Source organism: Myxine glutinosa, chromosome 5 (assembly GCF_964187855.1).
Source record: "Myxine glutinosa chromosome 5, kmMyxGlut1.1, whole genome shotgun sequence".
NCBI lineage: Eukaryota > Metazoa > Chordata > Myxini > Myxiniformes > Myxinidae > Myxine > Myxine glutinosa.
The window spans coordinates 110,550,134-110,573,892 of record NC_136265.1 but is presented as its reverse complement, the minus strand read 5'-3'; the positions used below and the strand labels follow the sequence as shown (position 1 = coordinate 110,573,892).

At 47.9% G+C, this 23,759-nt stretch overlaps 1 protein-coding gene across 4 annotated transcripts in view; it reads left to right on the top strand.

Annotated features, from left to right (window-relative positions):
- TPP2 (tripeptidyl peptidase 2) overlaps positions 1–23,759 on the top strand; it is a 201,391-nt gene that overhangs the window by 164,582 nt on the left and 13,050 nt on the right. For 2 of the 4 annotated variants that reach the window (XM_078778530.1, XM_078778532.1), the window contains 3 exons: positions 3,140–3,301; positions 3,699–3,943; positions 4,344–4,422. In XM_078778530.1, coding sequence (XP_078634656.1) covers positions 3,140–3,301; positions 3,699–3,943; positions 4,344–4,422 — 486 coding nt within the window. Of the gene's footprint in view, positions 1–3,139; positions 3,302–3,698; positions 3,944–4,343; positions 4,423–8,045; positions 8,213–23,759 lie in introns of those variants that run through there. The other 2 variants (XM_078778533.1, XM_078778531.1) reach the window with 2 other exon arrangements.

The window sequence follows — 23,759 nt, the reverse complement described above, 5'->3', positions numbered from 1 at the left end:
TTGTCACCATGCCAGTTGGCTGGGTGTGGGTACCTCTCTCACCAGCTATGGCTCTTCAGCAAAGGACTTCTGCTACTCACTGGGACTGACACAATCTGTCAATTTCCCGACCCGGATCTCAGTCAACGGAGCATCTTCTCTTCTGGACTTGGTTATGACTAACTTCCCTGAAAATGTCTGCTGCTCTTCTGCTCCAGTCGGCTCATCTGATCATGTGCTTGTTAAAGTGGACATCTCTGACCATTCTCAGAGAGCCTCCTCAGCGTCGACGAGTCTGGCATTTCACTCAGGCCAACTGGCACGGTCTTCAAGCAGCCATCAATCATCTGGACTGGTCTCCCATCTCTACCGCCTCTGACATCAACTCATCCTGGGAATTCTTCCAAAGTAAATTGCTCTCTCTCATGCACAGATTTATCCCATCTCGTCTTCAGTTGTCATGTCCTTCCTCCCGTCCATGGTACAACGAATCTTGTGGTGAGGCTGTTGCTCAAAAACAACTTGCTTTCGTATCCTGGAAAGCAAATCCAACGGAAGGAAATCTCATTTCCTTTCACAAAGCCCGAAACAAGTGTGTGTCCACCCTCAGGAGAGCCAGGAAACAATATCTCTCTGTTCTCAAGACCGAACTCTCTTATCTGTCTCCCTCTTCCAAATCCTGGTGGCGTCTGGTCAAATCTGTTTCTGGTGTTTGTTCCCCCTCCCTCACCTCAAACGGCTTCATGGCTGACTCTGCACGTGAAAAAGCTGAATTCCTCAACTCTGTGTTTGCCTCTAAATGTTGTGTCCCAAACCCATCCCTCTCTGTACCCACCATACCCAGTCGTACCCAGCTGCTCCTGGACTCTGTGTCCTTTCCTCCTGACAAGGTGGAAAAAGTTTCTGTCAACCCTCGACTCTGATTCTGCAATTGGACCTGACGGCATCAACCCACGGGTCCTAAAATCCTGCTCTACCGCTCTTTCACTCCCTTTCTGTGTTCTCTTCACCCTCTCTTTTGCTCAAGGTCATCTGCCATCTGCTTGGAAATCAGCCAACATCACCGCTTTGCACAAAAAGGTGCAAAAACAGATCCGAGCAACTACAGACCAATCAGCCTTCTCCCAATTATCAGCAAAGTCATGGAATCCATCATTGCTTCAGATATGAAATCTTTCCTCTTCTACAATGGCTTGATCTCTGATCATCAATTTGGTTTCAGACCTGGTCACTCTACTCTGGACATGCTGCTTCTGCTTTCTCAACAATGGATGGAGGTCCTCAATGCCAAACAGGAAATTAGAGCTTTCTCCCTTGACATATCACGTGCCTTCGATACGGTCTGGCACCCCGCTCTTCTCACCAAACTCTCCTCCTTTGGTATCCATGGAAATCTCCACGCATGGCTGGCGGACCTCCTTTCCAGTCGTAGTCAACGTGTGACCCTGAATGGGTTTCTCTCATCTCCTCTTCCTGTTCAGGCTGGAGTTCCCCAAGGCAGTGTTCTGGGCCCTGTGCTTTTTCTGGTCTTCATCAATGATCTCTCCGACTCTCTGGAAAATCCTCTGTATCTCTTTGCTGATGACTCCACTCTCTGCCGCTCCAATCCTCTTCCCTCAGATCGGCAGTCTGCAGCCTCCTCACTCTCTGAAGACCTGGACAAAATCACAGACTGGTCAAACATGTGGAACATGTCTTTCAATCCTGACAAATCTCACACTCTTACTATGTCTCTCCGAAAAGATCGACTGGACAACCCTCCCATCTACTTTCTCAATAATCCTCTCCAAGAAGTTCTGTCGCTCAAGCTTTTGGGTCTCACCATCTGCCATGATCTTTCTTGGGAAAACCACATTTCCAAGCTGGCCTCCAAAGCTAGTCGCCGACTGGGCATCCTCCGTCGTGCGAAGTCCTTCCTAGGCACACCTGAGCTCCTCACCACATACAAGGCTTTCATCCGCAGCTCAATGGAATACTGCTCTCCCCTCTGGGCTGGTGCTCCTGCCTCACACCTGGCTCGGCTTCACGCTGTTGAATCCAAAGCTTTCAGAATCATTGGAATCTCCCACGATGAAGCTATCTCTGAGGGCCTTTCACTCACTCACCGCAGGCAGGTAGGTGGTCTTTCTGTCTTCTACCGACTCCTCTCCGGCCTTGCTCCCCCAGCTCTCTCTGTGCTCTGTCCCCCAAATATTCCTACAGGTCGCACAAGATCTGCCAGCCACCCTCTGATGGTTAAACTGCCGAAATCTCGGCTCTCTGCTCACCTTCACTCTTTCATTCCTCTTTTCTCCCGCCTCTGGAACAAACCCCCTCACTCTCTTCAATCCCACTCCACCCTCCAGGTCTTTAAAACAGCTGTTCACCACCATCTCTTATCCTCCCCCATCCAAAACCTTGATCTTTTCTACCCCCACTAATTCACCCCAGATCCACCCTGTTTGAAATTCCAACTTCTTTCCTGGAAGTCTTGGCAGTGTCCATATGTTTTATACCTCTCCCACCCCCCCCCCCCCTTCCCATGCCTCCCCCCCAAAGCCCTCTCCCTCCCACAGTTCTCTCGATGTCTCCATGTCTCTCGGTCCCTGCTCTCAAATGTTGTGTTTGTGTCCTTCCCCCTCTCTCCCCATCTTGTCTACCGCTCCCGATGTTATTTGTTTTGTGTGTCTGTCTTTCTGTGTGATTAATGTTCGCTCTTTCACGAGCCTCGATCTTGTATACAAAAAAAAAAAAAAAAAGAAACACAGGAAAACATTCCCTGACAGCTACAAGAAGACCCTAACTGGAAATGACTGAATAACCAGCTGGTAGATGTGTTTAGAATTTATATGTACTGTATGTGTAATTTGTGTATTGCGTTATATACCAATTTCACCTGTATAGTGTCTAGACTATATGTACTGAAATTTCAAGTTCATTGAGCTACCTCTAAATATTAAAATAGATCCCTAAAACTTCACATAGTGTTTTTATGACCAAAGGAACAATTATGGATGGTGAGAACATTAAAAAGTTGTTACAATTTTTTTCTCATATTATTCTGGACCACCCAAAGCCACAGCCTGGATATGAAACAACAAGATGATTGCATTCACATTGTTTGTATCACTTGATTCTTTGAGTTTTGTCCCTGTTTTGTTTTCTTTTTCTTTTTATCTAGGTGAGAAACGGTGACGTGACACCCAGCTGTCCGTTACTCTCACAGCTTCTCTACGAGTCCGAGTTTGATTCTCAGCTCTGGATGATATTTGATCAAAGCAAGCGGCTGCTGGGCTCGGGAGATGCGTACCCTCAACAGGTTCGACGGTCCTGCCGTTTTTTGGTATTTCCTGGTTCATACTCGTGTCACTCTGTGTATATGTTTATATAGGGCAAGAAATTTATTCTGCATCTTGGAGCACACAAATTTGGAGTGCACATGTAAATTCACCCCGATCGCATCTGCATTTGTGCATGGACGTAAATGATCTTTCCATTCACAACAAATCACCTTTACCAATGATGGGCTTTTTATTATCCCCACAAAAATGGGGGGATATTGTAGTCGGGTCCATCGGTCACACGATCTCATCCTAAACGGTTATCAAATTTTACATCTGAAATCGCCATTTAGCTCTTGCCGCAGAATGTTGAGTAAATGTGGGGATGAAGGGGAACAAAAGGGAAACGGAAGATGCTGTTTTGCCATGCCATGGTCGCTCCTTGAACTCTACTCTTAGTACACGCTGAAGCTGGACAAGGGCGAGTACACCGTGAAGCTGCAGATTCGCCACGACGTGCCCGCGGAACTGGAGAGGCTACAGGAACTCCCCTTCAACGTGTCGCACAAGCTCTCTACTGCGCTCTCACTCGAGCTGTACAGTTCGCACGCACAGGCCCTGCTGGCGAAGATCAAATTCGGCTCCATCCAGCTCTCGGCAGGAAATTCCCAAACACTTTTTATAACCGCTCTTCATGACGACAAGTATGGACCATTTTGACTTGTTTCGTTAATTATTTAATTTGCAACGTTATTAATTTAAAATTGTCTGTCAGATTATTCTCATCCCTCAGCTGATTCTTTCTTTGATGAAGGTTTAAAAAAGTATTTGCTTTTGACACATTCATGTGATTGTGATTATTTATTTAGTGAATGCATCAATTGCATTGGCATTTCATGACTAATTCGGCCCACTGGTTCCTCTTATAACGTGGTGTATATTTTAAATACGGGTTTCCTTGCGTTAAATTTCCCTTTTAAGACGTTGATCTGCAAACGTTTTTAAGGTGGTTCAGAGTGAGAAGTTCTTGTTGACACATTTTTGCTGTAAGAGGCTTTCTAGAAGTATGTGGCTACGTTGCGTTACTAATGTTCCCTCCGACAGGATCCCCAAGGGTGCTGGACCAGGATGTTACATCACGGGCAATTTGACTTTATCCAAAAGCGAACTTGGAAAAAAAGCAGTGAGTTATTTAAAGTGTGCAACACCTGCCATCCTTCACCCTATTCCCATCCCCCCTCCCCTCCCCACCCCACCCCATCTCATTATGACCAAACTCCTTGAATCATGTCCTATGTTTGCGTGCTTATCGTTGGACAACTGCTTCGACCACTTGTGACAAAAAGAAGACCGACAGTCTAACAACGGCGGAGCCGGGTTGGGTCTGCTGAGTGGAGGATCTGCTGTCCCCCTGTCATGTGACCAGATCCTCAGCTCTGATTAGTGGACGTTTGTGAGGGACATACAAGCATACACCGGATGGACAAACAAACAAATTGTTCCAGACGGCATTGCCTGATATGGGCTGCGCCGTAAAAACATGGCTGTACTTTTGTAAAAAAAAAAAAAAGAATATTCTCGACCAACTTATCCTTGGATCACGCTCAAGAAAATGTCATTCTGATCTGATGAATCATTCTACTTGTTCATTTTTGACATCATAATGAAGGCACCCATGACATCATTAACATATAGTTGTGGTGGGAGTTCAAAAATCCCCCTTCTTGACAACAATTTTGTTGCGTGTTTCCCCTCGGTTAATACCGGAGAATCACGAATACCTTCAAGGTGCACGGATTAAGGTGCACACGCGTGCCGAAGAACTGCGCGATCGAACCCTCACTTTCCCACACCTTATGGGTGCGGAGCGGATTTGCATGGTGTGGAAAGCGGCACTACCCCACGACATTTATGGACCTGAATCTAGCCAAATTCGGTCTCGGATGATGCGAGGCCAATTGGTGAAAGGACGTACCGAACAGGTTGGAAAGGAATCAAATGTACAGCCTTTTATTTAGAAGGCACAGAGACAAAGATACAGCTTACCAATTCTTACCTATCATCATAATCCCCACTGGCGCCTTCACACTCTGACACACACACAGGGAATTAAACACACTGGTTATTGGCGTACCGATGTACGTGCTGGAATTGCCTCGCTGGTGACCACGTGGTCTGGTGTGCGCGGCTCGCAGTTCAATACCCGATCCGGACGTGCAGCCTGGATGAGGAAAGGTCCGAAGGACGAACCGACACCTCGAAGTTGGCACAGACGAACTTCAGCACAGGTAGATGAACTTCAGCGCAGGTGAGTTGTGTAGAAAAGCCAACTCTTGCAGGTCTGTCGGATGGCGCAAGAGATCGGCGCAGAAGCGATAGGTATTGACAAAGAACACAAAGGCCAAACACATGTCGTTGGAGCTACGAAAAAGCAAGCCAGGTCTCGTCGTGTGTGTGGCGGAAAAGGCAAGAGCTCAAGTGTGTCCTCTGCGCTGCGAAAATCTAAAGCAAAGAGCACTATCGTCGGCGAGGCAGAGTTCAAGAGGGGTTTCGTCCACGTGGCGAAATCCAAGCCAAGAGAATCGTGTCGTCCATGAGGCAAAATCCAAGGCAAGAGAGAACAGGAGGTCGTAGCGCAGCGAAAATCCAAAGCCAAGAGAGTGATAATGCGCTGGACTGGGGTTTTATCAGACCCGCCCACGCCCTTCAACATGGTCCAGAGCCTCCCATTGGCTGAGGCTTGTCGCATCATGGCGACCGGTTCCCGGCTCGCCATTGGTCACCTGGGCCGTGCTTTTGGCCACGCCTTCCTGCTCATTAAAAATGGCTTCCCTTAACCAACGAGGGTTTGAAATCCTGTATAACTTCAACGCATATTGGTTTTGATTACTACACAAAGGTAAAGGGCTAATCTTTACATTCAATAGAAAATAACTAACTACTGCAGGCTACATGTTGTCGTGCAATTTAACTATAGGAGGTTTTCCTTTATGGCACAACCGCAACACTACCCCCTTCTCTCATCAAGACTCGACCCGAGTCGTCCACATGGAGCAGCTGGGGTGAGCTGGCATTCATTTAAACATTACTTTTAGTGTGACACGTAGATGTGATTCCCCTAACATTTTTAACTCCAATCCCAGTGTGTGCGACTTTATTTTTTATTTTTTTAAAACATTTAAATGTACATTTTTAAACTAAATATGTCCCTCCTAATGCGTTGAGAAACTACCTAACAGATTCACACCCACAACCTTATACTGTTCACATATTGCCGGAATTTTAAAACTAAACACATAACCGGTGGGCAACATTTTTACATTTTACACTAAACACAATTTATTTTACCAAAAACTATGACCCAGGACCTGGACTTGAGGAATAAAACTTGGAGCACTTGTTGCTGGAGTCTCCTTCTTCTGCTGGAGTGGCTTCTTGCCTTGGTAGGTGGGCTAAAGCCTAAGTCACACATAGGCGGATATTTCGGCGACTACTGGCGATTTCGGGCGATCAAATATGGTCAGGCGGCAGTATGGCGACTGCAGGCGGCCACATTGCGACTGCATTGCGACGACGCCCCGAGTGGGATGGCGACTGTTGAAGATCGACGACGACTGCATTGCGGATGCACGGCGGCAGCGTGGCGACAGTCTGGCGGCTAGATTACGACCGATGGCGGATCGCGGCGACTGCATTGGGGCCGGGTGGCGGTTTACTCCGACGTCCGCAAGACTGCAATAAGACCGCCGGCGATTGGAGACGATTCACACAACTTTTTAAATCTTTATTTCTCTATTTTACATTTCACTTTATTCATTTCAATGATGTATGACATGAAGCATAAAGATGTTTGATGTACAATAAGAAAGTTAATAAAGATGTATCATTGTAATGTAATAATCAAACTTTTCTGCAGGGAGAGAGAATGGAAATAAAGTCCAACAAATTATTTCCACTGGTCCCAAGTCCCATAAATAAAGTTTCCAAAGGACCAAAGTCCCAAAAATAAAGTTCCCAAAAGTCCCAAGTCCAAACAATAAAGCCATATCCTTGTCGGCACCACAGGACCTCATTCCACGGAGACCCTCACACCATCCTGTCTTGCCATGGAATCGTGGTATGTCGTAATGCAGTCGCCAGGCAGTCGTATCTCTGTCGCCAATGGCCGTAACTCGGCCGCCACTAGTCCTACTGCCGTCGTCGTCAGTCTCCCATAGCCGCAGGGGAGACGTGGCAGTTCTTCTGTAGTCGATACGCAGCCGCAACAGTGTCGGCCCGTAGTCGGGAAGATGCCGCAGGAAGGCCGTATGGCATTCGCATCTCTGCCGTGCTAGCTGGTGGGGCGATTGCGGAAGACTATGAGCGACTGGGTTGCGGCCGCTTTACGGTCTTATTACGGATACCGACGACAGCATGGCGGTTCCATCACGACAGCATGGCGGATCTTTTTTGAGGACGACTGAGCGCGCCGTTTTTAAACATTTAAAAAAATATTTGGCCCCTTTGCGGCTCTTGCCGACTGCAGCCGACCTGGGGAGGATAACCACGACTACAGAAGACCGTCCATTACGGTTTCATTATGATTGTCGGCGGGTGGTGGCGATTTTTCCAGTCGCCATTAGTCGCCGACAAATCCGCCTATGACTTAGGCTTAACAAAAACTGGCTGGCCCTGACCGGCATACAGGCCATTTCAAGATCAGGGCCATCTAAATCTTCACAATTGCACACATGGATCGGTTTTGATTTCTTGAGCAGAGCCGCTCGAATCGTGGTCCAAATGTGTGGCGTTAATGTCACTCAACAGGTGATCCATGTGTGGCAAGATGATGGTGCAGCCAAGAGGTGAAACCATGGAAATGGGTTTGGCCACCGAGCCAGTGGTCCATAAGGTGATGGATGGATGGATGTGAGTGTGGATGGCAGCAAGATGCTGCGACGGCAAGGTGGGTCCTCGTGATGGTCCTGGATCGGGGAGGAAGAGAAGACGCAACGAGCAAAACAGGAAAAGACACGGTGGCACATGCAAAACAAAGGTATGACAAGCGGGTGAGAGGAATGCCGGCAGAGTGAACTCGAGCCTGGCCCTACCCATTCGTGCCCCCCCACCATTAACTACACTAACCTAGCCCTCCTTGTATTTACAATTCGTCTCTACGTCTTGTCTCCCACGCCCCCTCTTTATTCCAAATTCATCCTTAACTCCCCCCAGGTTCTCCCAGGAAGGAAAGACGGAATGAACACACTGTTTCGTACTCACGTCGTGATGCATCTTACGAATCAAACATTGAGTCCCGTGGTGCGAAATCCATCCCCTTGTGGATGGTTGTGGATGGTGCGAAGGGGTCTTCACAAAATCCTAACTTCACCAACATCATTACACATTTTAATCTCCCCGGGTCATACCCTGCCAATCGGCCTTCTTTAAACTATGTGGTTCTAAGAACCCGAATTCCCATTGCCCACACTGTGGTGCCCCTCTGAATCTGGGTCTAACCCCAACAATTTTCTACCTGTGCCCTCGCACAATTTTGGGGCTGGGCCGTGTGGCTCTACCAGCAGGTCTACCGACCTGCACCCCTCCGTTCACAGGAACTGCCTCCCGAGCTTGCCTGCTCCTCACTCGCACCTACCTGGGGAAGGCCCTCCCTGGCGCTTACCCACCTGATGCCCACCTTGGCATTGGGCAACCCGGGTCCATCCTCTGGATCCTCGGGCCCCACTCACACTAACCTAACTGGCTCCCTGAGCCTATCTGCGGCCTTACCTGGCCGCCGAGCTCCCCGTGACGGAGTGTCCCAATAACTATTTCTACCAATTAAGCCACATGCCCAGCCATTCCACCGCCTCCTGCGCCTCACAAAAAAAAACTATTTCCACAATCAGCACCACTGGTGTCAATATCAATGCAATTTACCTGCACTCTCTATCTAACTTTAAACTACCCCGCCGGGCCTCCGTGAATGGGTTCCACTCCCCCCATTCAATCCTTCGCACCATGCATTCCACACCATTTATTTGCACACCACAACACAATACAATTCACACTTACACACCATCATTAATCTATCTGATTTCCCCTATAACTCATGCTTCCCCGTCGTCCCTTTACACGACGCACACCCTTCGTTAACAACCAGCTAAACTCTCTATGTCCCCACAACTGTTCATGGTCACTACTTAAATCTTGTCGCAATGGTCTCTCTGGATCCCTAATCATTATCCTAGCCCTCCCTCAGCTAGTGCTTTGGTGCCCCCATGGAGCAACCACTGCTGGCCCCTCCATGGGCCCAACAATGCTATCCCCCATCGTGGGGAATGGTCACACCACCATACCCCCACGTGGGGGGGCACAATACTCCCCCCAGTCTTCTAAGCTATGAGCCCTTCCCTGTGGAGGTACCTGGTCGCAGCTCAGCCTCTAAGGGCCGAGCGATCCATGAGGGTCCTTGGTCGCCTGTGTAAGGTGTTATCCGGCCGGCATTGACGATCCGAGGGGGGTGTAGTTGGTGGTCCCAGGTGTCGGGGTCCATCCCTGCGTGGGGCCGTGCAGTCCCACGCACGATGACCCAATCGGCCACGGTTAGAGCACCTCACCTCGTAAGGTGCGTTCATCCGAATTTCCCCTCAAACCCCGCCGATCGCTCTTGCCGTGGTACGGCGCCAGTAACACTGTGCGGGTGCCGGAGGTACGAATCCCGCATGCCGGTCCTTGCAGGACCGACGCCGCACCGACCCCCTCCGGTCCCCACGGTACACCACTCATCGGGGGCTTGTGTACTCAACCCGTCTCACGAAGCACTACCCCGTTCGGCATCGATGCCTGAGCCGCATCATTTCTCGCACTCCATTTCGTACTTGCACACTCTGGTGCGCACACTCTCTCCACACCCTCCGTACTCGCACACACCGGTGCGCACACTCTCTCCACACACTCCGTACCCGCACACACCAGTGCGCACACTCCTTTCACACACTCCGTGTCAGTCTCACCCCTCACAATGGGCCCTTCATGAACTCCCGGGTCTGGCCTTTCTCCCAAGCCAGCTGAATACCCAATCGCACCAAACACATTCCCGATATCGCTACTCACCTTGGGACTCACCTTCTCCCAGCACTCTTCAAGAACATGTAATCTTTTTATTTGATCAACAGGTATTTCATCACGGTCCGAGCACCACTCTTGCACACATTCCATTAATCCCCCTCGTAATTCATTCCCCGTCTCTCCTTCTGTGTTTTCAATTTATATTATTCCTTCTTCCACCTCCTCCAGCTTCTATTTTACCTCTATTTCCCATTGCGCCTCTACTATTTCCTGCTCCATCTCTACCCTAGTCAGTTCCTCTACCTCCCACGTCAATATTTCCATTCCCTCAGTCAGTTTGGCCGTACTCTCCTTCAACCCTCGCCGGACGCGCATCTCACTCCGCTTTACCTCGTCACGTGCACCCGCGAACTTCTCGCCCATCTTACGCCCAAACTTCGCTCCCATGGTGTCCATCCGATCACCCCTTTTATTCATTTGATCACCCAATCGATCACCCATTTTGTTCATTTCACTTCTTGACTCTTCACTCATTTTCTTCATTTCACATATTGACTCTTCTGTTTTATTCATGAGCACCTCAAAGCATGCTCTCATCTGAGTCATGAATAACTCCATGTCTTTAAAACCCGCTTGCACAACGGGTCCGACCTCCGCCCCCTCGTGCGAAGCGCCGCCATTTCTCCTCTTACTGCTGCGCCGTGATCAACTCCAAGTTCAATCTGTTCGTTTACGTCCTGGGCCATCAATTCCTCATCCTCTACATTTTCTATACCCACCGGAACCTGCTCGTTTTGGCCCGACATCATCCGAATTTAATTTTTAATTTGTTTTAAACTAAATTTCCACTCGCTCGTAATTTCGCAGTACGTGAATCGTACTGCAGGTCCAATCCCACTCCAGGACACCAATTTTGTTGCGGGGGCCGGGTTCAAAAATCCCCCTTCTTGACAACAAATTTGCTGCGTGATTCCCCTCGGTTAATACCGGAGAATCGCGAATACCTTGCCCTGTTTTGCCCTGTTCTTTTTGCTGACATATTTTGCCCTGTTCACGTGACTCGTGGTTGTCCCTCTAGGCTCCCTCTCCCCGTTGGTTTTTTTTGTGAATATTAGACTGTTCTTCACGGTTCTGTTTAAATATGTTTAAACTTTCCCCTGCAGTGTTTTATTCAGTGGTATATTACAACACGCTGTTTTTCTTCATATTTAAAAGGCTCTTTTCAATTTCCACTCCAACTCATTCGACTTCAAAAAAATATTCAATCTCTTATAATTCTAAATCACTACATGCTCTAAATTCATATTCATTCCACCCCTCCTCCATCGTTCTTAAACGGATCGCTAACTTGAAAATCACAATAAACCCAATTTGTTATAAATGTTCGTCTTTCATTAATCATCCACTTTCTAAACTCCCCCCTTGCCCCTCCCCTCCAAATATCCCCCCTTGCCCCTCCCCTCCTAAAACTCCCCCCTTTCCCCTCCCCTCGTAAACTCCCCCCTTTCCCCTCCCCTCCTAAACTCCCCCCTAACCCCTTCCCTTCAAAACTCCCCCCCCAACCCCTCCCCATCAAATCTCCCCCTCTACCATCCCTCTCCAATTCTCCCCCCTCCCACCCCCTTCGTAAAGCTGCCTCCTGCCAACTTCATCTCCCTTCTCTCTCATACCTCCACCTCCCCCAACCTTCTACTTTCCTCTGCCACCCCTCAAAGAACCCCTCACTGTGCCTCATCCCATCACCATCAAACTTTTCGTCCTCATCCTTCCCTTTCTTGTAACTCTTCTGTAATCTCTGACACACGATTAACTGCTCTTCCTACCTCCCCCACCCATCCTTCATCTGCCCTTACCCCACCCCTCCCCTCTCCTGCACCCGATGCTCCCCCTCTCTCATCATTAACGATATGGACCTCAAACATCCTGGGACTTCGCTCAAACCTGATTGATCTCTCCATTCAGGTTGCTTCTGACAACCCAGACTTGATCTGCTTAACAGAAACTTTCCTCCTTCAAGATGTCTCTGATTCCTTAATATCTCTTCCTGGTTACTCCCTCCTCCGGTATGATAGACCTGAGCCTCGTCCTGGTGGTGGGGTTGCTATCTTTGTCAAAAACTCTCTTCCTCACTCTCCTTGCACTGCCCTCTCCACCCCACCCCCAGGAGTACCTCTGGCTACGGCTTCCTATCCACTCCCACCTTTTGTTCAAATAAGTTCTGTACCGTCCTACAAACAGTGATGACTCCATTTACATGTCGCTGTCTGCCAACATGGACCAACTTCTATCAACTCATCCCAACTCTCTCTTCCTCATATGTGGCGACTTCAACTGTCATCACGCCAGCTGGCTGGGTGTGGGTTCCTCTCTCACCAGCCATGGCATCTCAGCAAAGGACTTCTGTGACTCTTTGGGACTGACACAATCTGTCAATTTCCCGACCCGGATCTCAGTCAATGGAGTATCTTCTCTTCTAGCCCTGGTTATGACAAACTTCCCTGCAAATGTCTGCTGCTCTTCTTCTGCTCCAATCGGTTCTTCTGATCATGTGCTTGTTAAAGTGGACATCTCTCTGACTATTCTCAGAGAGCCTCCTCAGCGTTGACGAGTCTGGCATTTCACTCAGGCCGACTGACATGGGCTGCAAGCAGCCATCAATCATCTGGACTGGTCTCCCATCTCTCCTGCCTCTGACATCAATAATTCTTCCTGGGAATTCTTCCAAAGCAAACTGCTTTCTCTCATGCACAGATTTATCCCATCTCGTCTTCAGTTGTCTTACCCTTCCTCCCGTCCATGGTACACTGAATCTTGTGGTGAGGCAGTTGCCCTGAAACAACTTGCCTTTGCCTCTTGGGAGGCAAATCCAACTGAAGGAAATCTCAGTTCCTTCCACCAAGCTTGGAACAAGTGTGTGTCTACCCTCAGGAGTGCCAGGAAGCACTATCTCTCCACACTCAAGAATGAACTCTCAAACCTGTCTCCTTCCTTCAAATCCTGGTGGCATCTGGTCAAATCCGTTTCTGGTGTTTGTTCCCCCTCCATCCCCTCCCTCACCTCAAATGGTGAGGTACACAAAATGTGAGGTACACAGTTGACACCGCACATGACAAAGCCGAATGCCTCAACTCTGTGTTTGCCTCAAAATCTTGTGTCCCAAACCCATCTCTCTCTGTTCCCACCTTACCCAGTCGAGCCCAACTGCTCCTGGACTCTGTGTCCTTCTCTCCTGACAAGGTGGAGTTTTTGTCAAACCTCGACTCTGATTCTGCAACTAGACCAGATGGCATCAGCCCACGGGTCCTAAAATCCTGCTCTGCCACTCTATCTCAGCCTCTCTCTGTTCTTTTCACCCTCTCTTTTGCTCAAGGTCATCTGCCAGCATCTTGGAAATCAGCAAACATTACCGCTTTACACAAAAAATGTGCAAAAGCAGATCCTTGCAATGACAGACCAATCAGCCTGCTCCCAATTATCAGCAAAGTCATGGAATCCATCATTGCTTCGGATATCAAATCCTTCCTCTTCTCCAATGGCTTGATCTCCGATCATCAATTTGGATTCAGACCAGGTCATTCTACTCTGGACATGTTGCTTCTGCTGTCTCAACAATGGATGGAGGTCCTCAATGCCAAACAGGAAATCAGAGCTGTCTCCCTCGACATATCACGTGCCTTTGATACGGTCTGGCACCCATCTCTGCTCACCAAACTCTCCTCCTATGGTATCCATGGAAATCTCCACGCTCGGCTTGCGGACTTCCTCTCTGGTCGGAGTCAACGTGTGGCCCTGATTGGATTTCTCTCATCTCCCCTTCCTGTTCTGGCTGGAGTTCCCCAAGGTAATGTTCTGTGCTTTTTCTGGTATTCATCAATGATCTCTCCAACTCTCTAGAAAATCCTCTATCTCTTTGCTGATGACTCCACTCCCTGCCGCTCCATTCCTCATCCCTCAGATCGGCAGCCTGCAGCCTCCTCACTCTCTGCAGACCTGGACAAAATCAGACTGGTCAAACAAGTGGAACATGTCTTTCAATCCTGACAAATCTCACACTCTTACTATGTCTTTCCGAAAAGACCGACTGGAAAACCCTCCCATTTACTTTCTCAACAATCCTCTCCAAGAAGTTCTGTCGCTCAAGCTTTTGGGTCTCACTATCTGCCATGATCTTTCTTGGGAAAACCACATTTCCAAGCTGGCCTCCAAAGCCAGTCCCCGACTGGGCATCCTCCGTCGTGTGAAGTCCTTCCTTGGCACACATGAGCTCCTCACCACATACAAGGCTTTCATCCGCAGCTCAATGGAATACTGTTCCCCCCTCTGGGCCGGTGCTCCTGCCTCACACCTAGCTCGGCTTCGCGCTGTTGAAGCCAAAACTTTCAGAATCCTTGGAATCTCCTGCGATGAAGCTAACTCCGAGGGCCTTTCACTCACTCACCGCAGGCAGGTTGGTGGTCTTTCTGTCTTCTACCGCCTCCTCTCCGGCCTTGCTCCCCCAGCTCTCTCTGTGCTCTGTCCCCCAAATATTCCTACAGGTTGCACAAGATCTGTAGCAACCCTCTTATGGTTAAACTGCCAAAATCTAGGCTCTCTGCTCACCTTCACTCTTTCATTCCCCTTTTCTCCCACCTCTGGAACAAACTCCCCCACTCCCTTCAATCCCACACCTCCCTCCAGGTCTTTAAAACAGCTGTTCACCACCATCTCTTATCTTCCCCCATTCAAAACGTTGATCTTTTCTACCCCCGCAAATTCACCCCAGATACACTTTTTTCGAAATTCCAACTTCTTTCCTGGAAGTCCTTGCAGTGTCCATATGTTTTATACCTCTCCCACCTCTCCCCAATCCCTCTCCCTCCCACAGTTCTCTCGATGTCCCTGCTCTCAAATGTTGTGTTTGTGTGCTTCCCCCTCTCTCCCTATCTTGTCTACCGCTCCCCTTATTTTGTGTTTTATGTGTCGGTTTGTGTCGGTTTGACTTTTTGTGTGATTAATGTTAGCTCTTTCACGAGCCTCGATGTTGTATTCAAAAAAATAATAATAATAAATAAATAAATAAAAAACCTTCAAAGTGCACGTATCAAGGTGCACCCGCGTGCCGAAGAACCGCGCGATCGAACCCTCACTTTCCCACACCTTATGGGTGCCGAGCGGATTTGCACGGTGTGGAAAGCGGCGTTACCCCACGAGATTTATGGACCTGAATCTAGCCAAATCCGGTCTCGGATGATGCTCGGCCAATTGGTGAAAGGACGTACCGAACAGGTTGGAGAGGAATCAAATGTACAGCCTTTTATTTAGAAGGCACAGAGAAACAGACGAAGATACAGCTTACCAATTCTTACCTATAAACCCCACTGGCGCCTTCACACTCTGACACACTCACACAGGGAATTAAACACACTGGGTATTGGCGTTCTGATACGTATGTGCTGGAATTGCCTCGCTGGTGACCACATGGTCTGGTGTGCGCGGCTCGCAGTTCAATACCCAATCCGGACATGCAGCCTGGATGAGGTAAGGTCCGAAGGACGAACCGCCGCCTCGAAGTTGGCACAGACGAACTTCAGCACAGGTAGATGAACTTCAGCACAGGTAGATAAACTTCAGCGCAGGTGAGTTGTGTCGAAAAGCCAACGCTTGCAGGTCAGCCGGATGGCGCAAGAGATCGGCGCAGAAGCGATGGGTATTGACGAAGAACACAAAGGCCAAACACGTGTCGTTGGAGCTACGAAAAAGCAAGCCAGGTCTCGTCGTGCGCGTTGCAGAGAAGGCAAGAGCTCAGGTGTGTCCTCTGCACTGCGAAAATCCAAAGCAAAGAGCACTATCGTCAGCGAGGTAGAGTTCAAGAGGGGTTTCGTCCACGTGGTGAAATCCAAGCCAAGAGAATCGTGTTGTCCACGAGGCAAAATCCAAGGCAAGAGAGAACAGGAGGTCGTAGCGCAGCGAAAATCCAAAGCCAAGAGAGTGATAATGTGCTGTACTGGGGTTTTATCAGACCCGCCCACGTCCTTCAAAATGTTCCAGAGCCTCCCATTGGCTGAGGCTTGTCGCATCATGGCGACGGGTTCCCGGCTCGCCATTGGTCACCTGGGCCGTGCTTTTGGCCACGCCTTCCTGCTCATTAAAAATGGCTTCCCTTAACCAACGAGGGTTTGAAATCCTGTCTAACTTCAACGCATATTGGTTTTGATTACTACACAATGGGAAAGGGCTAATCTTTACATTCAATAGAAAATAACTAACTACTGCAGGCTACATGTTGTCGTGCAATTTAACTCTAGGGGGTTTGCCTTTATGGCACAACCGCAACATTATGTTATTACCCATTGGGAGTACTTTAGGACGAAACTTGGTGGAGAGGTTGGGTGTGTGACCAGCAAGAATTGGTTAAATTTTGTTGAAGATCTGATTATGGATTCGGATATGAGAATTAATTTTTTTTTTTTTTAAAGTGATTCTTCACAATTGAGAGATCAGGCGAAAAGCGATAAATAACATGATATTTTAAAAAGTTATGGACGAGTTACAACTAAACTTGGTGGACGAGTTGAATAGGTGACAAGAACAAACCGATTAGATTTTGGTTCAGGTCCGAATCCAGATCCGGCCTATTACTGGGATACAAAACATAAATTGTTCAGCCTCACGGAGTTATGCGCTCTATCGAGTGTCGTTATAGTTGATTTATTGATTTATCAATTAATTGATTAATTATTTAATTATTCAATTCATTGCCTGGTTAATTAATTTATTAAAAGTTACAGATTCGGATGAAACGGTAGTGATTTAGGTATTCTATTAGCCAATTGATAAATAGTTTAATTATTTGTTCCATTATTATTTATTTATTTTCATAATTAATCACTTATTTATTTTCTTTCTCATCTGGGAAATACCTCAGGCACCCTTTGAGCTCAGAAGCTGAAATTCAGACACGACAGTGCCCAAGTGGTGTGGCTATGAAGGATATTTTTCATTTTTTGGTAAATCAATTAACTGATTAATTATTTATTGATTAATGAATCAATTAATTGTTTTATTTTATTAATGATATTTTCAAAAAGTTACAGCTTCGGATGCTATTAACAAATTGATTAAGAAATTATTTTACGATTACTGTTTATTGATTTTAATAATGCAAGTAATCAATCAATTATTGTACACCTCTACATCCCAATACCGTGTCTATGAGCTGCATGGCGGTATCGCTGGGCCCCATAGGCACCCCGGCAATGCCGCGCGCTGGAGGATGTTATTTATTTATTTGGCATGGGGGCGGTGTACTTTGAATGTATCTGTACTTGTTTTTTATATTGATGCTATTTAATTTGTGATTAGAGTTCTGCTGTTTGGAATGAAAATAGAGAAATTGAGTTCAAATTAATGAGGAAATGACGTGAGGGTTTCTACTTTCTAACCGTGACATTCGTGGATTCGCCATATGCAAATTTGCCATCGACTGGGTATAGAACCATTCGACAAGGAATGACCGACATAATTCGACAAGAAATGACAGTCATAATTCGACAAGGAATAAGAAGAACCACCTTTCAAGGCCATTTTTCCCCGCAGAGCAGGGGTTGGCCTTTTTCGGGCACCGTGGTCCCCTTTTTGAAGCAATGTTTTTTTTTGTTTTTTTTTTGTTTGTTTTGTTGTTGTTTTTTGTTTTTTTTTGTATACAAGATCGAGGCTCGTGAAAGAGCGAACATTAATCACACAGAAAGACAAACAGACACACAAAACAAATAACATCGGGAGCGGTAGACAAGATTGGGAGAGAGGGGGAAGGACACAAACACAACATTTGAGAGCAGGGACCGAGAGACATGGAGACATCGAGAGAACTGTGGGAGGGAGAGGGCTTTGGGGGGGAGGCATGGGAAGGGGGGGGGGCATGGGAAGGGGGGGGGGTGGGAGAGGTATAAAACATATGGACACTGCCAAGACTTCCAGGAAAGAAGTTGGAATTTCAAACAAGGTGGATCTAGGGTGAATTAGTGGGGGTAGAAAAGATCAAGGTTTTGGATGGGGGAAGATAAGAGATGGTGGTGAACAGCTGTTTTGAAGACCTGGAGGGAGGAGTGTGATTGAAGTGAGTGTGGGAGTTTGTTCCAGAGGCGGGAGAAAAGAGGAATGAAAGAGTGAAGGTGAGCAGAGAGCCGAGATTTCGGCAGTTTAACCATCAGAGGGTGGCTGGCAGATCTTGTGCGACCTGTAGGAATATTTGGGGGACAGAGCACAGAGAGAGCTGGGGGAGCAAGGCCGGAGAGGAGTCGGTAGAAGACAGAAAGACCACCTACCTGCCTGCGGTGAGTGAGTGAAAGGCCCTCAGAGATAGCTTCATCGCGGGAGATTCCAATGATTCTGAAAGCTTTGGATTCAACAGCGTGAAGCCGAGCCAGGTGTGAGGCAGGAGCACCAGCCCATAGGGGAGAACAGTATTCCATTGAGCTGCGGATGAAAGCCTTGTATGTGGTGAGGAGCTCAGGTGTGCCTAGGAAGGACTTCGCACGACGGAGGATGCCCAGTCGGCGACTGGCTTTGGAGGCCAGCTTGGAAATGTGGTTTTCCCAAGAAAGATCATGGCAGATGGTGAGACCCAAAAGCTTGAGCGACAAAACTTCTTGGAGAGGATTGTTGAGAAAGTAGATGGGAGGGTTGTCCAGTCGATCTTTTCGGAGAGACATAGTAAGAGTGTGAGATTTGTCAGGATTGAAAGACATGTTCCACATGTTTGACCAGTCTGTGATTTTGTCCAGGTCTTCAGAGAGTGAGGAGGCTGCAGACTGCCGATCTGAGGGAAGAGGAATGGAGCGGCAGAGAGTGGAGTCATCAGCAAAGAGATACAGAGGATTTTCCAGAGAGTCGGAGAGATCATTGATAAAGACCAGAAAAAGCACAGGGCCCAGCACACTGCCTTGGGGAACTCCAGCCTGAACGGGAAGGGGAGATGAGAGAAATCCATTCAGGGCCACACGTTGACTACGACCAGAGAGGAAGTCCGCAAGCCATGCATGGAGATTTCCATGGATACCATAGGAGGAGAGTTTGGTGAGCAGAGCTGGGTGCCAGACCGTATCGAAGGCACGTGATATGTCAAGGGAGACAGCTCTGATTTCCTGTTTGGCATTGAGGACCTCCATCCATTGTTGAGACAGCAGAAGCAGCATGTCCAGAGTAGAGTGACCTGGTCTGAAACCAAATTGATGATCAGAGATACAGCCATTGGAGAAGAGGAAAGATTTCATATCCAAAGCAATGATGGATTCCATGACTTTGCTGATAATTGGGAGCAGGCTGATTGGTCTGTAGTTGCAAGGATATGTTTTTGCACCTTTTTTGTGTAAAGCGGTAATGTTTGCTGATTTCCAGGATGCTGGCAGATGACCTTGAGCAAAAGATAGGGTGAAAAGAACAGAGAGAGGGTGAGATAGAGCGGCAGAGCAGGATTTTAGGACCCGTGGGCTGATGCCATCTGGTCCAGTTGCAGAATCAGAGTCGAGGTTTGACAAAAACTCCTCCACCTTGTCAGGAGAGAAGGTCATAGAGTCCAGGAGCAGTTTGGTTCGACTGGGAAAGGTGGGAACAGAGAGAGATGGGTTTGGGACTAAGGATTTTGAGGCAAACACAGAGTTGAGGCATTCGGCTTTGTCACGTGCGATGTCAACTGTGTGGCCATTTGAGGTAAGGGAGGGGATGGAGGGGGAACAAACACCAGAAACGGATTTGACCAGACGCCACCAGGATTTGGAGGAAGGAGACAGGTTTGAGAGTTCATTCTTGAGTGAGGAGAGATAGTGCTTCCTGGCACTCCTGAGGGTAGACACACACTTGTTCCGAGCTTGGTGGAAGGAACTGAGATTTCCTTCAGTTGGATTAGCCTTCCAAGAGGCAAAGGCAAGTTGTTTCAGGGCAACTGCCTCACCACAAGATTCAGTGTACCATGGACGGGAGGAAGGGTAAGACAACTGAAGGCGAGATGGGATAAATCTGTGCATGAGAGAGATCAGTTTGCTTTGGAAGAATTCCCAGGAAGAATTGATGTCAGAGGCAGTGGAGATGGGAGACCAATCCAGACGATTGATGGCTGCTTGAAGACCGTCCCAGTCGGCCTGAGTGAAATGCCAGACTCGTCGACGCTGAGGAGGCTCTCTGAGAATGGCCAGAGAGATGTCCACTTTGACAAGCACATGATCAGAAGAACCGATTGGAGCAGAAGAAGAGCAGCAGACATTAGCAGGGAAGTTAGTCATAACCAAGTCTAGAAGAGAAGATACTCCATTGGCTGAGATCCGGGTCGGGAAATTGACAGATTGTGTCAATCCCAGTGAGTCACAGAAGTCCTTTGCTGAGGTGCCATGACTGGTGAGAGAGGAACCCACACCCAACCAGGTGGCATGATGACAATTGAAGTCACCACATATGAGGAAGAGAGAGTTGGGATGAGTGGATAGAAGTTGGTCCATGTTGTCAGACAGTGAAATGTAGATGGAGTCATCACTGTTTGGGGGACGGTACAGAACACATATGAACAAAAGGTGGGAGCGGAGAGGAAGCCGTAGCCAGAGGTACTCCTGGGGGTGAGGAGGAGAGAGGGCAGTGCAAGGAGAGTGAGGAAGAGAGTTTTTGATAAAGATAGCCACCCCACCACCAGGCTGAGGCTCAGGTCTATCATACCGGAGGAGGGAGTAACCAGGAAGAGATATTAAGGAATCAGAGACATCTTGAAGGAGGAAAGTCTCTGTTAAGCAGATCAAGTCTGGATTGTCAGAAGCAACCTGTATGGAGAGATCAGTCAGGTTTGAGCGAAGGCCCCGGATGTTTGAGGTCCATACCGTTAATGAAGAGAGAGGGGGAGCATCGGGTACAGGACAGGGGAGGGGAGGAGTAGGGTAAGATGAAGGATGAGAGGGGGAGGTAGGGAGAGCAGTTGTTAGTGTGTCAGCGATTGCAGAAGAGTTCCAAGAAAGGGAAGGATGAGGAGGATGAAAGGTTTGAAGGTGAAGGGATGAGGCACAGAGAGGTGTTGTTTGAGGGGGGGCAGAGGAAAGAAGAAGGTTGGGGGGGGGTGGAGGTATGAGATAGAAGGGAGACGAAGTGGGGAGGAGGCAGCTTTGAGGAGGAGGGGGGAGGAGGGAGAATTGGAGAGGAATGGTATGGGGGGAGATTTGAATGGGAGGGGTTGGGGGGAGTTTTGAAGGGGAGGAGTGAGGGGGGAGTTTAGGAGGGGAAGGGCAAGGGGGGAGTTCAGGAGTGGAAGGGCAAGGGGGGAGTTCAGGAGTGGAGGGGTAGGGGGGGAGTTTAAGAGTGGCGGGGCAAGGGGGGAGTTTAGGAGTGTAGGTGCAAGGGGAGGGATTTGGATGGGAGGGGCAAGAGGGGAGTTTAGAAAGTGGATGATTAATGAAAGACGAACATTGAAAACAAATTGGGTTTGTTGTGATTTTCAAGTTAGCAATCCGGTTCAGAATGATGGAGGAGGGATGGAATGAATGTGAATTTAGACCATGTAGTGAGGGAGACGTATAAGATATTGAATTTCTTTTTTTTGAGGTGGAATGAGTTGGAGAGGAAATTGAGAAAAGCCTTTTAAATAGGAAGAAAAACAGCGTGTTGTAAAATACCACTGAGTAAAACACTGAAGGGGAAAGGTTATACATATTTAAATAATATTTAAACAGAACCGTGAACAATCTTATGTGCACAAAAATACCAACGGGGGGAGAGCCGAGAGGGACCACCACGAGTCACGTGAAGGGCAAACGGTGGATGGCAAGGAGTTAATGGGGGCGGGGCGAACAGCACACCTGGACAGAAAATACAGGATGAGTCAACAGTACACGTGGAGAAAGGAAAATAAATGTTTTTGGTTTTTTTTTTGTTTGTTTGGTTTTTGGGGGAGGGGGAGGTGGGGATTTAGAACGTTAGACAGAGTATTATGTTCGGGGTAGAAGGGAAAAAAACTAAGAGCCAAGCAAAACACGATTAAGATAACAAACACCGACGGGGGTACAACTACAAGGCCGCACACGAGGAGCAGAACACGATTAAATAATTACAAGTTACAGGAAATTCAAACCAAAAGTAACTATAATCAAAACAATAACGCATGGACGATAAAATAACGAGTTGAAATTTGACAATCTATCTGGGGAAATGGGGGAGAAACACGTGGTCGAAGAACGAACGACCGAACGAATAAGAATGAATAAACGAATGAGAACAGAGAAGGAAATGTTTTTTTTTTGGATTTTTTTGAGTTGTGATTTACACAAGGAAGAGGGCTATGGGGTGAAAAGATTGGGAAAACAGAGAACGAAAGTTATTGGATCACAAAAACACGGACCGCTGAGAGAAAAACAAAGCCTCAAGGTTGTACAGTGTTCACTGTACAACTACAAGGCCTCAAAACACGACCCGAATTAACACGATTTTCAATACAGGTATGAAAGATTTGCACCGAAAATCTTCGTCGGGAGACAATATATACACCATAAAATAAATAGTTATAACGAAAATACAAATGGGAACAATTACTTAACTTCGATTTCGATGGATAGCATGGAGAGCTGAGAATAAACGAACCCTCGCCAGCAATACCGGAAACGGAAGTCTATGTTTTATGGCCGGATGCCCTTCCTGCCGCCAATCCTGTTAGTCGCCTCTTGCGACACACAGGGAATTGCCAGTGAGAACAGGTACTCAATTTGCCGACCTTGGAAGGACGACAGGCTGAGTCAACCCCCCTGGCGTTAATTCAGCGATCGATCAGGATTCCAAACCCAGGATCCTAGGATCCCAAGCCGGCACCCTAACCGCTAAGCCAACACCAGGCTCAATTCGACAAGGAATACAACAACAACAACATGCATTTTAAAGGCCATTTTCCCTGCTAGAGCGGGGGTTAGCCTTGCGGTCCCCATGACAATCTTCTCCATTTTGCCCTGTTTTCTGCATCTCTCCTTGTTAACCCCCTTGCCCGCATTTCTTCTTCCACCATCTTTAGCCAAGTCTTTCTCGGTCTTCCCCGTCTTCTACTTCCTTCTACATTCATTTCCATCACTCTTCTCAACCAGTCACTTTCATCCTTCCTCAACACATGACCAAACCATCTCAACCTGTTCCTCTTCACAGCATCAATCACAGGCTCTATTCCCATCATCTTTCGCAATTCATCATTTGTCTTCCTCTCTCTCAACGATACTCCGCACATCCGTCGAACCATTCGCATTTCCACCCTTTCCAACCTTCGTTGCTGCTCTACGTTCATTACCCATGTCTCGCTCCCATAAATCATAACACTTCTCACACATGCAGCATACACCTTTCCCTTCAGCTTCAACGACACTCCCCTCATCATCAGCACGCCACTCAATTCCCGAAACTTCTTCCATGCACATCTCACTCGAGCAACCGTTGCCGAGTCTGATCCACCTTCTCCATTCAGCATGTCTCCGAGGTAGCAAAATGTTT